A 16,056-nucleotide genomic window follows, 5' to 3' on the forward strand; every position below is an offset into this window, starting at 1 on the left:
GAGAACTGAGACACTTCAAATCACTTCTTCCTCCTTTATTCTTGTTTAATATTCACACTCACACGTCTTGGTTAAACGAGCGGTTTACATTTAAACTTCAATCTCAAAGCTCTAAATTGATATCCACTCCAAACATTCTCATTAATCCCCTCAATCATTCAGAGACATCATAGATCAATAATCAAAGCTGGTATGACTGAGCAGCAGCAGCATGTAAAAAGCATTCGATTCTCTACTAGATTCCAGTAAGGCACTGACGATGCTTCTGTGTCATAATGCTGCACAGAATCCTCGTTCGACTCTTCACAAACCATCAAAAGTAATTCTTCTGCCGAGTTAGTATCCTACTGTAGCAGCTAAACAAGTTGCATTAATGTATATGTAGATAAATGAGCCAAGCTAGTGCACATTTAATTGTAAAACCCTTCACTCTTATCCTCACAAAGAAGTTACGCCAACTGTTTTCATTTTTAGGCCAAATCAAAAACTCTCAATATCTATGAGAAAAAAAAAAGATTCTTTTACAAACTGTCTACATGTAGTTGTGGGTTTAATCTCCTTTAAACAGTGATCCTCTGCTGAGCTGTCGGTGCAGCAGCTCACAGCTTCTTGGCACAGTCGGGGCAGTGGATGTGATCTCCATTGATGACAAAGCGCTTGTTGGCCAATGAGAGGCTGCACCTCTTGCAGTTGAAGCAGTACTCATGCCAGGAGTATCCCTCGTAGTTCACCACATTGGTGCCATGGCCGAACCCTGCAGAGGCACACGGACATCCATCAGTCAACACAAGACGGGTAATGACACGTCCAGGTAACAGAACCAACACTCAGAATATCGTTTTCTGTTGTTTGTCCTGACGCTGAGTAAAAATCTTTCAAAACCTGATATTAAAGCAACCTTTGTTGGTTTCATATTTAAACTAAGAAGTGTTTCTATCAGTGTGTGTCTGTAAACCCCTTCTGCATTTTGCTGTAATGAGACAATTCTGTAAGTCTAGAAGAAATGGCTATGTATGATACAGTACTCAGGTTTCATAGATACTTTTACCTTCAATCAGTTCACTTTTTGCACATCGGAGTGCAAAATAAATTCAAAACAAGCAGGAAAAAGGAGTGTGAAAAATCCATCTATAAAGCTGCCTGTAACATCCTTTGAATGACTGAGGTGCTTTCTTCATAACAACTGGAAAGTTGGTTCTAAAACAGGGAACATTTACTCTTAGAAAAGCTCACACTTAAAGCCAAACAAATACATATTTTTCATTTACTTCTAGAAACTTAAAACTCTTAATTATTGAACTGAATGCTAACCTGAAAACATTTCAAATGTGTGCATGGACAGCTAACCTTTAGTACCCTGCTATCAAAACTATAGTCAAACATATATCCATGAAGTTTGAAATACACCAACTTAATACAGTCTCTTATTTCCCTGTACAAACTACCTCATAACAGATTTTTTTAACTGCGGTAGTTGAAACTGATCTTTTGCTGAGTGCTGTGTCAGTGGATTACAATATATATAAGAGGTTGGTTTCATTATAATTATGCAGGAAACATTAATTAGAAGACATGACTAAGAACTACAAAAGTCATTGAACAGTATCTTCCATGGATGCTAGCATTGCAATCCGTGTATGTGTTTGCAACCTACTTTAAAAAGAGCGTCTGTGTATTCTGCCCTGACCTGTGATGGGGTTCTTGCAGCCGTGGCACTTCTTGGCCACGTCAGTCTTGAAGCAGTCCACGCAGTAAACATTGTTCTCGTGGGAGGTGAAGCGAGCTCCGGCCAGAGCTTTACGGCAGGTGTGGCACACGAAGCACTCAGAGTGCCAGGGCTGGTCCTGGTAGCTGATCCCTCCAGAGGTGATGGGCTGAGAGGGACACAGAAACCGTCTTATCAGAGCCTCGAACACGACCACATCAGTGAGTGAAGGAAGTTAACATTTGACTGTTTCTCATACAGAACATACATCATTAAAGTATTGTTTGTACCTGTTTGCAGTGGAAACACTTCTTGGCAAACTTCTTGTCATGGCAGGGAGCGCAGTAGATGTCATCACCTTTGGTCAAGAAGCTCTGCGTGTGGATTGGCTGCTTGCACTCAAAGCAGGTGAAACATTCCTCGTGCCACACCTTGTTCTTGTACTCCACGTTCTTGGATCCTACAAAAAAAAACATGAAGTACTTCCAATTATTTGGGCTGAAAATTGATGGATTTTAGCTCCTCATCATCCAGTTTAGTTTTCACATCAGTATATTTGACCAAAAAAAAAGCATTATGATGTCTACTTGACCAACATTTGAAAACCAAAAACTCCATGTTTCTAGAAGTTCCTCCAAATAATCGACATTTATTTGCATAAATGTTTTCACAAATATTTCAAATGTCACTGACTGAAAGTTCTGCACTCTAAAATCCGAATGTAATGTTTGACAACAGTCAGGCTTGTTTATGATCTATAGGATACTTGGAGGCAAAATGATTGGCTGTTTATTGTCGGACCTTAAAGGTAGCAGCTGATAACTTCTTACAGCACTTGATTGATTTAATCACTCAATACTTCATACAAAGCGAAAACAAACAAAGGTTAAAATAGAGGCTTATGTAGGAAACATCGCAGAAACAAAGACGCAGATGAGACAAAAAACGTTACTCCTCAGAACTGAGAGTTGAATGTTAATGTCTTTAAACCTCCTACATATAGTTTTAAATGGTATTCTTCTGCTACATAAAATATTTACGATAAAATAAGTAAAAATCTGATTTACATTTTTGAGAAACACCAACTTAAAATGTTTATATATATAAAAAAAAAAAATCCAGCTTTCAAACTGGTGATCTCTTACACCAGGACTATGTGGGGTATGTTTTGATAAGATTTAACTTCTGTGTTTGGGAACATAAGCCAAAAAGACCACAATTATCCCTGGATTTGGATTGAAATGTTGTTAAATATTTTACATGATATTTTCCAACCGAGGCCCTATCACTAGAAACCGTTTGGTAGACCCCGAAAGAAAAAGACATACTATATAATGTGTATGGCAAAACAACAACAAAAAGATACAACACAAAATGGTACACTTGATTGTTAAATGTTTTACTTTTATCTTTTAAGTATAAGGTTTAGGGGTTTCTTTGTGCTCTTCTTACCTATTTTACTTTTTGATCTAACTTTGGCACAGAGATTAGTTTTATGGTAAGAACCTATAAAGAAAATGTGTCTTCAGGGCCTCTCATAGGTTAAAGTATAATACCCACCTGGCAAGACGACCTTGTAGCAGCCCTGGCAGCGGTTGCCATCGGTGATGGAGCTGCACTTGCCGCACATTATCTTGCCGTCATCGCGGGCGCTGAACTGCTCACTGGCCAGCGGCTTGTAGCACTTGGCACAGCGGAAACAGTCCTCATGCCAGTAACGGTTCTTGTGGTGCAGCTCCTGAACACAGAGAGAGGAGGAGCATTATGAGCACTTAGTCCTCATGCAGAACTTATTAAAGTAGACTTTGTTTACTCATCATGTGGACCACAGCCAGAGGACAGAAGCAGCCCATGTGTCAGGCATTACAGTGGAGATGAGGTGAAGTGGGGTGTGGCGAGGCCTGAAGGAGTTAGAGGATTTAGATGGTGCAAATGTGATATGAAGTATTTAAGCTCCACCAGTAGTAATGACACATCTTTTTCAGGCTTTAACCATCTGTGACTGAGACAAATATGGGGAGCAGAGGTCACTACTGGATGACATAGGCCTCTGGCTTTGAAGAGAAACAAAGAACACAGGAAGTTCAACTGAAGCACAGATCTAAGAAATGCTTCAGTCATGGGCGACATAGTGTGGGGAAAAGTGGGACTGACTATCTGGACCCCAGTGCAGGCAGGAGCCCTTATCAAGCCTGGAATAAATATATGATTGATTGGATTTGTTTCTCTCTAAGTCACAGCATAATTAACTGTATAAATGATTTCCTGCTCTCTTATTGGCTTGGTTTCAATGCAAGCCAAAGTTACACAAATAAATCCATGTGCATTTTAATTCAAAATAAAAGTTATAATTTATCTTTCTCTTAGTGTAAGTTATTTGAAACATATTTAATCGTAATTTCTAGCCGAAAGGTTAATATCTTCATAATGGCTTTTTTAAGCACAATTTAAAAAAAAAACAATATAGTGCTCCTTCATGGGTCAAGAAAAGTCTCCTGTTTCTTGATTGACTGGACTAAAAGCGTTAAACTTGCCTTTTTTTTTCTGGTGTGATTTAGTTAAGAGTTGTCAGAGGGAAAAAAAAAACCTTCAAGCACCAAATCAGCTGTACCTACTATCATGCAGGTGTGGGTGTATACAAAAGATCACAAAATGTACTTTGGGTAACAACTTAAAAGACTGCTCATACATTTTAAATATCAAATTGTTTATATAATTTCTCTTAATATTTTGGATTAAGTGTGTATGAATATGCTATATTCTACAAATACAGTTTGGGTACCTAGTGAATGATTCAACAATGTCAGATTAATATCTAAGTCAAAAACAAAGTATGATAAAGCGTCACACCCTCATATTAAATATGCTGTATATTTTTAAAAAATGCTTGACATTTTTAATTGGATAAACAAAATGTAATTTATCTGTAAAGAGCAGGGGAGTGATCACAGTTTGGTCACCTTGGCGTCAGCACCAATGGGGCGTCTGCACTCTGCGCAGGTGTTGGCACAGAGTTTATCGAAGCACTTGGTGCACACGTGTTTGTCGTCCTTCTTCACATACTTCTTCCCGTGCAGGTTGTCGCGGCAGTAGTAGCAGTCGAAGCGATCAGTCATGGTGGAGGTGAGATAGCTCCTGGGACCTGAGGAGACACACAGCAAACAAACTGTCAGACAACTTCTATCCACGCCACATGAATGAATGTTACCTTTGGACACCAGAGGGGGGCAGTGTTTCCCTTTTTCTAACATCTGCATGGTTCTCTAAAACATACAAGTAAAAGATAGAAGTAACCAGGAAGCATTTATTTCAAAATAACTTCATAACTTTAAAAATAACTTTAAAAAATGTATTTCCAGTAAGGGGAAAAGGGAAATAAAAATGTAGGAACAAAAAGAAGAAAATAAGAAGTTTGATATAGGCAAAAATATTATAAAGTAACCCAAGCTTGTGATCAACACAATGATTTCCAAGACAACTACTGCAAACCTAAAATCTTAAAATGTAATATTAGAAATAAAATGTGAGACAAAGCTCAGACAGCAGCATACCAAACTGCTGAGAGAAGAGTGAGGTACAAGAGCAGCACACACATGTCTGCTTGTTGTCTGCATGTTTCTTGTCCAGCAGACTTTTTTACCAAGCTCCCCCAGGAGAGTTTAGGTCATATTTTTAGTGCACTGCCCCCCCCCCCCCCTCCCCATGCTGTAAACTGGGTTGCTTCCATTCTTCATTCAGCAACATTCCTGCACTCCCATCACAGGCGGCGTCCACTGGGAGCAGACTGAGGAGTTTCCTGGAACAGCTGGGCTTTGGGTGGAGTTTGAGGACATATTATGTTTTTATCTACATCACTTTAAAGCCTCTATCTCACACACACACACACACACACAGGACGTCAGGGAGAGCAGCTGACCAGTGTGTCAGCCTAAGTGGAATATCCAGGGCGTCAGATATCATTTTAATCTGGTGGGCACAACAGGGGAGGCGATGGAGGACACAATGGCTGGAATGGCATTTTGTCCGAGTTACCTTAGAGCAAGGGAAATATTTACAAAAGGGGAATGCAGCTATTTAAGAGGGGTTCGGTAATCAGCTGTAAAAAACAGACGAGCCTCTCGGAGCGTGGTATGCACCTCATAACATGTGTGTGTGTGTGGATGGATGAGAGCTACAGTATCTGCAGCTGTGCTTCTGGCATAAAGACTGGAATCAGGACTGAGCCCTCAGATGTCCACTCAGCCTGTACTTGTAGATTTCACGGTGCTAAAACAGGACAAACACATCAAGTCCAACATCTGATCATATCACAAACACACAATGCTGGGGTCTCATTACTGAGCCTGAAGTCTATTTCAGACATGTACTTTCTATTTAAAGTACTTTGACCTTCCACAGGGGGACAAATGGGAGAAGGATAAAGAGTGATGACTACCGGGACCAAGCAGCTATTGTGGTTCCAGTACTTTAATCTTTTGAAAGTAACATCATGACAGCTGCCCCCTGTCAAACAGGCGTGGTATGTGCCGACACTCAGCTGTGGAGGGAGAAGACTAAACCACTGTGGTCCCTTTGGGGAGCTGGAAAGGTCAACAGAAGACCGTTTAGAGTGAGAGAGAGAGATAGAGAGAGAGAGAGAGAGAGAGAGAAGGATCAAAGACAGAGTGATCGAGAGTTTGTCAGCCAAAAACACAGCATCATGGTCCAGACTCCCGTGGATAATGATGGTATACAGCTCCAACTAAATCAAACAATTGGATTTTGGCATAATAAATCAATCTCATGGGGCTTCGGAGTAAAGAATCAAAAGCCATCATAATTAAAGTCATTAATTCTTACAATACATAAAAAGGCATTTGAGAATGTGTGCTTAAAGTTGTGTTTAAATTCAAATGAGCTTAATCTAAAAAAAAGCATAATCATGATTTTTTTTTTAATCCAAATGTAGTGTCTGAATCTGTACAGGTCAAACTACACAGAAGATTTGAGTGGAAGAAATGAAAACCTCTTTAAGAGAAGGGGAAGATTTTATCTTTTATTTATCAACGTTTTAAGGATTATAGCCATTTATTGTTTTGTTAGGGAAGACTGTCTTCAAATGTAACACAACAGCAACAAAATCAACAAAAGCACCCAAAAGTGAACTTTTGAGTTAAGAACATATTGTTACTGAGAAAAAAAAGAATCTTCACATCGTTTGTGATTTTCATACGAAACGTTGAACAGTGATTACAATCTTACAAAATATTTTTTTTTAAATTGTTGTTGCAAGCTGAGTGTTCGTTTTCTATTCTCATAAAAAGTCGTCATTGGGGAAAATGTATTTCTGAACTTTAAATATACAGCACACTTTTGTACCTGATTACTGGTTAAAAATCCAAAACATTTAATAACCTATTTAGCATCCAGAATTAGCACACATTTCTGTCTTAGTTTGTATTACCTGAGTGTTTGTAGAAAGTCATGTTTGCTTCCAATCAGGACGAAAAGACGACGGAGAAAACAAGAAAGACAATGGAGGAGACGGTAAGCATCCACAGAGGGTCAAACCCGAACCCACACACCTCATCAAGTTATGGGGGTCTGTATATACCCCTCTGTGACCCGCACACACCCCCGACCCAACATCCTAATCCAACCTGTGGCCCTGCACTCCTTTTTAGGGTATGCATTAGAGGATAGAGCGGATGATACGATGCAGAGGGGATAGATTAGGGCTGATGGAGGCTGGATTCCATGGCTGTAACATCAGAAGGTAAAAAAAAAAAAAAAAAAAAAAGTCTGGAGGTTTTGAATGATCACCATGAGAGATAACAGATACTCCCACTGCCACGACGTAGAACATTTTGTTCAAATGTGTCCAAAAATTGAACCGATGACATGTTGGATCCCATCATAAGTCAAAGGGATGACCCACAGGAGGAGTAACTGACGGAGCTGAGGAGAGACACAGTGTGTTAAGTAAGTATCTCTTCTATTATCTGCATGTCTGTGTATGTTTATACTAAGTGTATATTGTATATTGATATCGTATTTTCCATGAGATATTTTGGTATGCCAGAGTCGAATATTTTAGAATGGGATGAAAACACACAGCTGACTTTTTTGTTCAGTTATCTCAGAGATACTTCTGCGCAGACAGTTGATCTCCTGTAAAGCTCCAGGAAACATCCAGTGCTCCCTGATAAAACAGCCAAACGACAACATGAATCCTCTCAACTCAAAGGTAACTCTCTAACAGTGGAAAAATGTCCGCATCCATCCAAACTTCAATTGCTCACACTGCTACAGCTTATGAAATGAATTTAAAGGGTACCATCTGTTATTGAGTTTAGTTACGTTTGATGGCATTTCTATTAATACTTATTATGTTTGAGTTTTTATTTTGTTTATACTTTGATAGAACTTGGTATTTTTTTATTCATTTTTTGACAGGAGGGAACAGACACGGAGCCTGAGGACTGGTCTTTGATTATATTATAATGTTGGTAAATCAACCCAGAGAAACTGTATTTTTGCCTGGACACTGATATATTTTATCTTACATGCAATCCACTCTCCCCGTGCTCAAGTGATACGTTTGAGTTTGAGTAGAGTGGATAGTAGAGCTGTGGGATGGAATAACCAACATAATGAGCTCAAAGATGCTAAAACATTTTGTTGAGTTTGACAACAACTCACTGTGGATTCGTCTTTCAGCAATTTTACGGTCAATGTCTTCATTTGACCAATTTGTTATTCTTAAATCACGGACTAGAGCTGCTTTTTAAGTGGATTAAAATGTATTATTTTTATAACTGATCTTCATAATTATAACAAAGATCTTCCTGGACCACCATCAGTCTGTTCTGCAGTAGAGCAAATGATATTGGAACCTTTATTTATTTGATTTTGGTCTTAAGTACCAAACGGAAACGAGAAGATAGTTAAAGCCTCGAGAGACTGACTAAGAGAAAATAAATGAGTTAATTAGTTAGTTAGAGCTCGATTCATTAAACTGGGAACCACTCGTCTTTTTTTTTTACTATGTTGAATAATGTGTCCATCAATCAGAGACAAAACATAACAACGCAGTTGGTGAGGTTGTTTGTGTGTGTGTCTGTATGTGTCTGTGTGTGTGTGTGTGTGTGTGTGTCTGTGTGTGTGTGTGTGTGTGTCTGTGTGTGTCTGTGTGTGTGTGTGTGTGTGTGTGTGTCTGTGTGTGTGTGTGTGTGTGTGTGTGCCTGGTTTTTTAAAGGGCAGCTGGTTGTAATTACAGATTTGATTTGGTCCGTTACCGTAGAGCAGAGCATTACTTTGTCCTTTTATAATCTGTCATCCAATTACTCCAAACCCACAAAGACTAATTAATGAGCAGGAAGGCGCCATGATTCCCGCTCCAATAAAACCGCCTCCTGCTCTGTTCCTCCCCTCCTTCTATCCATCCATCCTACTCTGTTTCTTCACTTACATCGACATTAAGACTGTTCTCCTTTCAGATGTTTTATCTCTCTTCTTCTTCTATTATTTGCAGTATTGATGTAATGTGGATTTGCTGCCCAATGACAGGACAGAGCAGGTGATGAAAGTTAGATTTAATCTGACTGGGGACAAATGGAATAATGATGATAGATGGTGTTGAACAGAAAAATGATCATTAGGATAATGGCGAGTAAGTCTTGAACACATCATAGGTCAAATGTTATTGGACAGAAGTATTCCGCATTTCTTCATAAACTTGAAGATAATCAGAAACTACCCCAGCTCCGTGGTTATCCAATCTGTTTTTCCATTATGCAAAAAGCTGCTCAGGTAAAGTACAGCTATAGGACCAGCGGCGCTGCTTGTTAACAGGCAACTGCTTGGGGCCCCGGGCCAGTAGGGGGGCCCCAAGGGCTGACAAATGTTTAAACCACAACAGTGCCAAAGTTTGAAATGACAGTTGGAAACCTCCCTAAGGGGGTATAATATTATATTTCATATTTATATTTGGAAATGACATGGTTTGAAACTGTTGTTTATATTTATGTTTTGAAAATAATACTAATTTGAACTTTTTTCAATAATGGCTTACAGCCATACCACCCTGAACTCGTCCGATCTCGGAAGCTAAGCAGGGTCGGGCCTGATTAGTACTTGGATGGGAGACCGCCTGGGAATACCAGGTGCTGTAAGCTTTTTCATTTTTTTGATCATATGTTTTTTTTTTATCATATAGAGACATATTGACATGTCCAAAAATTCAGCCAGAATCAAGGGCAAGCCATTACTTTTTTTTTTTAATTTTTTTTAACATTTTGCTTTTTTTTGTTTCGATGGTGTCAGATTATTTGTAACATAATGGTGACAGATGTGTGGTTGGAGGGGCCCCCTGTGAATTTTGCTAAGGCCCCAACAGTGGCCGCTGAGGACCATTTGATCAAATAAAGGTGGAAACTTTTTGAATGAATAAATTGTGATTAAACCACAGATTTACTGAAAAATGTTTAACAACACTGTACTTTGAAAAGAAAAAATGCAAACTTGAACATTACACATTGTTGTACACAGATTTATATATTCTGTATTATACTATAACCAGTTTATTAGAATGTAGTTTTATTTTGAATGGAAATACATTTTGACTTCACTTTCCCTGCACACAGTGTTTTCAGACTAAATGTAAGGTTACTCTTATTATTATTTTTTAATGAGTCATTTGTGTTTCTTATTATAGTTAACACCACACTACACCACATAAAGTCCAATGACGGAATAATAAAGTTAAGAAAAGTAAGGTTGGAAAATACAAACTTTTTTCACACAAACTTCCTTTTGTAACAAACATTTCTTGAAAAAAAGTTCTTCAATAGTTTTTGAGAGCTACAGGGCGTCATGGCTCTTTCTTCCTATTCTTTTCAAAATTTTGACAGCACAAATATGAAGTACATTTGGTTTCACTCTCTCTGCTGCATGGTCTCATCCGAAGATGGTGTTAATTCTCCCCGGTGACTGCCATCCAAAAAGACTATTAAAGCTGAAACGCAGTACCCCCTCTTCCACCAGTCGTCTCTAAAACTTCACCACTTAAAGAGAAGAAACGACTACTGATCAACTGGAACAACTAACTGGGCTGTAAATTGTTTTTTTTGTTTTCAAATAATGGAAACCTGGGTACAAATTACAAATTATTATGCGTCTGCGTTTTGAAAGCAGAAACAGGAAATCTGGCCTGTAGCGTAAATTAAAGGAAGTCATTCCGTGTGACTGAAACAAGCAAGCACTCTCTCCTCACTGTTACCGATGGCAACAAAGGCCTTATGTGTTTGTGTGTGAGAGCTCATTTCTCAGCATGACCCCTCGCCCTGCACGTCCATGTGTCTCAGTAACCCTCCAGATCTGGTTAGCGGGCAAACAGATGCAGCCACACTATCTCTGTCAGGGGACTCGGTGACTCACCATGTACATACAAAAAAAAACACAGTGTCAAGACAACAAGCCACACACAAACACTCTCATTTGTAAACACATGGAGCTGGATCACAACAGAGCAAAAGGTCAGCGAGTTGCTTCAGAAATCAGGGCGTGGCTGTGGACCCGGACACTTGGAGGTCAAATACGTGCGAACAAAAGGGCAAAAGGGGAGCTCTATCAACACACTAACACTTCCCTCAAAGGGATATGACTCAGTGTTGCACAAACACACACACACACACACACACACACACACCCGCACACACACTTACACACTTTGAGATAAAGCCTTCACTGTAGGACACCAAGCACTTCGGCCCTCACATGACTCGGGCCTCTAAGTGCAGAATAAAGTCAGGGCGTCTAACTTTTAAAGAAGAAGAAACTTAATCGTAACATAAGAATGGCTAAAATGTTTTCCCGGGACAATACACATTTAGCTCAGTTTCATGTGGACAGTGAATGTCAATTTTTGACACGTTAGGGACTAAAGATCTCAGAAAAGGTTTAACAGTTTCATGAATATCACCTCCTCAACCCTCCTATCGTTGGCTTAAAGACAATATTCGACAGTTATGCCATGACACAGTGGTAGACTTCTTTGAGCACACGTAGTTGGGATGAGTTACAGATTTTCTAGGTCCAGTTGTTCAAAAATAATTATCCAGAATTTAAATCCACTTTTTTGCCCAATCTGAATCCAGCCCTCTGCTGGGATCAGGATATTCCTGGCAATTCTTTTTTTTGGATCAAAGTTATCCCAACCCCATTTAAAACTAGAAACCAGTGCAGTGGTTAGTGCAAGCACGTCATGCTTTGTTCCTCCAAGCGGGCGGCCCAGGTTCAAATCCCACCTGTGGCTCCTTTCCTGCATGTCATTCCCTACTCTCTCTATCGCTCCCTGATTTTCATCTCCATCCACTTTCCTATCGCTCCATTAAAGGCCCAAAACTAAATCTTAAAAAAAAAAAACACAACAACTAGAAACCAAGAAACTAAGATCTGTCCTCATTCATTATCACTTCCATCCTCTTTTTTTCTACGCAGTAATCATGTGCAATCTCAGCCCACTTTTCATCCATGAGAGAGAACCTCCGCTGGCTCATCTAACTCAGCCCTGGTGATGGTTTCACTGCCCCCGCAGCCCCACCCCCTGTCTCCCAGATCTAGAGGTGATGAAACTGTCTTCTCTTCAAAAGTCTCTGTCTGTACAAACTGCAAAGCTCCAGGCACTGACACACAACAGAGTGTTTGAATATTGATATAAATAACACATTACATAGCAGGATTTATAAATTAATAAGCTGCAACTGCCTTGTTGGATTTGGCCACTGCTTTTGTGCTGGTATTACATGACATTTTTAAAATAGAGAGACTTCTGAGATCTCAGACTAAAAAGTGATTTATAAATTGCCGCCTATAAATAAATTATATTAAAAAAAAAAAAACTCCAGAGACCGCTTTCGTTTGATGTTGAGAGTGGTTTAACTCATGGCTCGTTGAAGTGCGATGTTTTTATGAGTTGGGAATGATGATGAAGTCATACTGGAGCCACAGGGAGGTCCAGTGTGCCAGAGAGAGGACTGAAATCTGCAGGTCTCTGTGATGACATCATGCATGTGGTTTGGCTGCTGTCCAGACCAGAAGGGAGGAGAAGGAAAGCTGATGGATGTTTTAACAGTTTCAAGCTACTACCAGTACCTTTAGGCTCTAATGTTCATTATTCAGACGTCAGTGTAACACTAATATGAATTCATAACGTTTGATTTAATTAGCTATAGATCTGATACAACAGACAGACTCTCAACATTAACATTCATTTTAATGCAATTTCTTTAACAATGTGCTCAATAATGACAGTCCAACATTATTCTGACACTTTATAAACTGGGCTTTAGGCGAAGCCGCATAGCAGATCTTCTATTGCAGAGCTGCATTGAGTTATTACATACTGTGTCTTTAACTTCTGCATGCACAGAAAATCTTCTCAGTGGTTCTTTTCACATTTTTTATCCCTTTTTCTTTTTTCTTTGAGATTATAATCTGTTTGTTATATGTAATCAGTAATTAGTGTTGAGATATAGTAGAAATGCTGCACCGTTGACGCTTCATTGCAGGTTAAATTCCTACATCTAAAACGTGTATTTTTTGTATAAACTTACACGTATGATTGTATCACAATGATAAGTACATTAAGACATAAGCACATTGTTACTGCTTGATAAAGTGTCAAACTTATAAAGCAGTCATAAAATGATATATTCTGAGGTGTACTTGAACAGAGGTTGACTATAAATAATCAATACTGACACCTTCAACTCCTTGTGACAGGACTTTCAAAATATAAGACAGAAAAACGGATTGACATTGAAATTAAAAGAACAGTCGACCTGCTCCAAATATTACAATCAGAGGATTAACAGAGATGCAGGCAGATAGACGCTGCACAATACGTGCAATTACAGTTAAACCACGTCACCTGTTGCGATGCGCGCAAAATGGTCAAGTGGTAAAAAAGTTTAAAAGAAATCCTTCGAACATATCAGTGATTTTTAGAAAGTTCCCACAGAGAAAGTCACTGACTTGAATAGTAACTTAGACCGCCATCTGCATATAAATCTTTGCAGTTACGCATTTGGCACAACTGCGCTTAAACGGGCCAAATAACAGTCGTCTGATTTACTTTTTTCTGTCACTCTGCCTGTTTAAGATCACCTGAAGTGGACTGAGCTGCTGGCTGACGATCTGAGCTGAACACAGCTGTGGGTTTGGACTCACCTCTCCAAAGCGAACAGATGAGTGTGTTTCACTCCACAGCAGCGGTGCGTCCGGAGGGTTTGGCCGAGAGGTGAAATCTGCGGAGGCAACGCAGCTTTAAAAGACAGAAGGACCAGAGAAAAAAACAAAAAACTTCAGGACACGAGCCAAACCTCTGTACGCGCTTATAAACAATGACCTCAACCAGGAATTTATAAGCTCTCTTAGCAAACTTCTAATTTCCCCTGCACCCCTACAAAAACGACATCGTGAAGAATAGGAGTCATAGCTTTCCTGCGTAATGAGCGCAGAACGAAACAATCACCTTTTTGTGTGTACAGCCATGGTCTGCCATGGCGGGATCCCCACTTGTGAAAATAATTATCCTCACAATAATAAACGTCAGACATGTTTACAAAAGATGGTCAGACTTGTTAAGTTGACACATTTTTCTCCTTCTTCAGCCTCTCGTGTCTCCTTTTTTGGTAATGAATAGAAGAATCAGGCAACATCAAGATGACTCATTCTTAACCCGCAGTAAATACACGCAACCTGTAAACTCAACTAGCAATATCAATCCATTAAAATCATAATGCATGATGCCAAAAATATGTTCCTTTATTTAGATGCCAACACTGTCATTTTGGCTAAACAATTATCTGCACCTTGAACCACACTGATCAGCAAATACATGTCTTACTTCAGGAAAGAGCTGAGAATGAGGATGTCCTAATGTGTGCACAGTCAGGGTAAAGACATGAAGGGAGGATGTCTGCTGAGTTTGTAATTGAAACATAAGACAAAAGGATAGCCTCTGAAAACATCTACATTTTCATGCATCAAAAATTACCATGTTGGCTATCCTATATCCAATGCTGAACATGCTGGGCTCATTGTTTTTTTGTGTAAGAGTCCTCGAATGACTCTGCAAGACTAAAAAACAACAAATATCATCCAGACTGTTGCAACAAAATATGAATGTTCATAAGAGCCACATATGGACGAGATGTTTTACTATGGTACGATGCACAAGGAGAGGTTTTAGATTTTTAAACTCCCCAAGAAGGCAGTTTTTCTCTAGATGGATTCAAATGCACAAGCAAATTGTAAACCACATCATAGAGTAGAGAAATCTGATTTTCTAATAACATGTTTTCTTCTTGGAGTCAGAGACCTTTTGGGTCATTTAATACCGTTACACAAGTGGAAAAGATCTCAGAACCAGATGGAACAATATTTGAGGAATTTGTCATTATCAAACACATCAACATTATTGTGCGGAGAGAAAGGAATTCAGGAACTCAGCCGGAGTTAAGTGGCCCTTTAAAACTACTATTTCCTGCCCGGACTGCAACTTCACTGTACAGACATTCTTGAGCAGACTGGAGGGAGATGTGCCCATATTAGGAACATGTTACCTGATATCTGGCACAAATCGTTCCTGGGAGAATAAAATGCCATCAGTCTTTGCTGTGCAGGGTGCGGCTCTCATATAATACCATTCCAGCCCCCTTTATCTTGGAGAAATGATCACACATATGTCATATTATCATTTTTAGGGGGTGAGCGTTAGAGAATATCTTCTGGTTTTCTGGTTCAGTTGTTATTAAAAAGAAAGTTGGAGAAAATGTGTGAATTTTAATTTTTCGGGTGTTTTCTAATCAGTAAGAAGGTTTAAATATAAGATGAGAAGAGGAGCCATGTGTATATTTAACAAGGTGTCTTTAAATGAACTATTGATAAACAGGTTTTGTTCAGTAATTACACAGACCAAGAAAGAGTTATTTAGACCACAAATCACACTCGTAATACTTCAGGGTCAAAACAATATGTAATGCTGAACCAAAAAGGCCTAATCCATGTATAACAACAGGTTTAGACTTTTATTTAAGACTTGTTAAGACTTATGGGTGATGAAAAACATCTTCAGCTTTTTTTTGTTATGAAAGATTCAACCACAATCTGTTTATTTTTCCTTCTCGGACAGTTATTATTTTAATAATTAGGAGCCTGAAAAGATGAGAAAATCCCGTATTTTTTTAACAAAAAGCAACAATGAGTCTGAAAAATGAAGAGTTCAGACACTGAATTTATTTGTTTTATTTCCTGCTCCTCCCCTGTCGAGCTCTTACACGGGGTTCTATCAGTAGCAGTTCAATCAG

General features: G+C 39.1%; 1 protein-coding gene, 1 long non-coding RNA gene and 1 pseudogene across 3 annotated transcripts; 2 read left to right on the forward strand and 1 right to left on the reverse strand.

The window, feature by feature from the left end:
• Window positions 1-20: 20 nt before the first annotated feature.
• fhl1a (four and a half LIM domains 1a) lies at window positions 21-14,118 on the reverse strand. 2 transcript variants are annotated; one of them, XM_061048429.1, is made up of 6 exons: window positions 13,916-14,118; window positions 4,666-4,847; window positions 3,266-3,443; window positions 1,996-2,165; window positions 1,688-1,874; window positions 21-754 (listed from the first exon to the last, which is right to left on the reverse strand). In XM_061048429.1, the coding sequence occupies exons 2-6, from the start codon at window positions 4,819-4,821 to the stop codon at window positions 600-602; spliced, it is 846 nt and encodes a 281-aa protein (XP_060904412.1). In that variant the 5' UTR covers window positions 4,822-4,847; window positions 13,916-14,118; the 3' UTR covers window positions 21-599. The 2 variants fall into 2 exon arrangements, with proteins under 2 accessions (XP_060904412.1, XP_060904411.1); XM_061048428.1 differs by lacking the exon at window positions 13,916-14,118 and adding an exon at window positions 7,149-7,305.
• On the forward strand, window positions 7,828-13,975 carry LOC132982127 (uncharacterized). The gene is made up of 4 exons (XR_009674676.1): window positions 7,828-7,931; window positions 9,219-9,263; window positions 12,185-12,309; window positions 13,848-13,975. It is a non-coding gene; the product is annotated as an uncharacterized LOC132982127 (long non-coding RNA).
• On the forward strand, window positions 9,753-9,861 carry LOC132982604 (5S ribosomal RNA; annotated as a pseudogene).
• Window positions 14,119-16,056: the final 1,938 nt, after the last annotated feature.

This window comes from Labrus mixtus, chromosome 10 (assembly GCF_963584025.1).
Source record: "Labrus mixtus chromosome 10, fLabMix1.1, whole genome shotgun sequence".
In the NCBI taxonomy this organism is placed as follows: domain Eukaryota; kingdom Metazoa; phylum Chordata; class Actinopteri; order Labriformes; family Labridae; genus Labrus; species Labrus mixtus.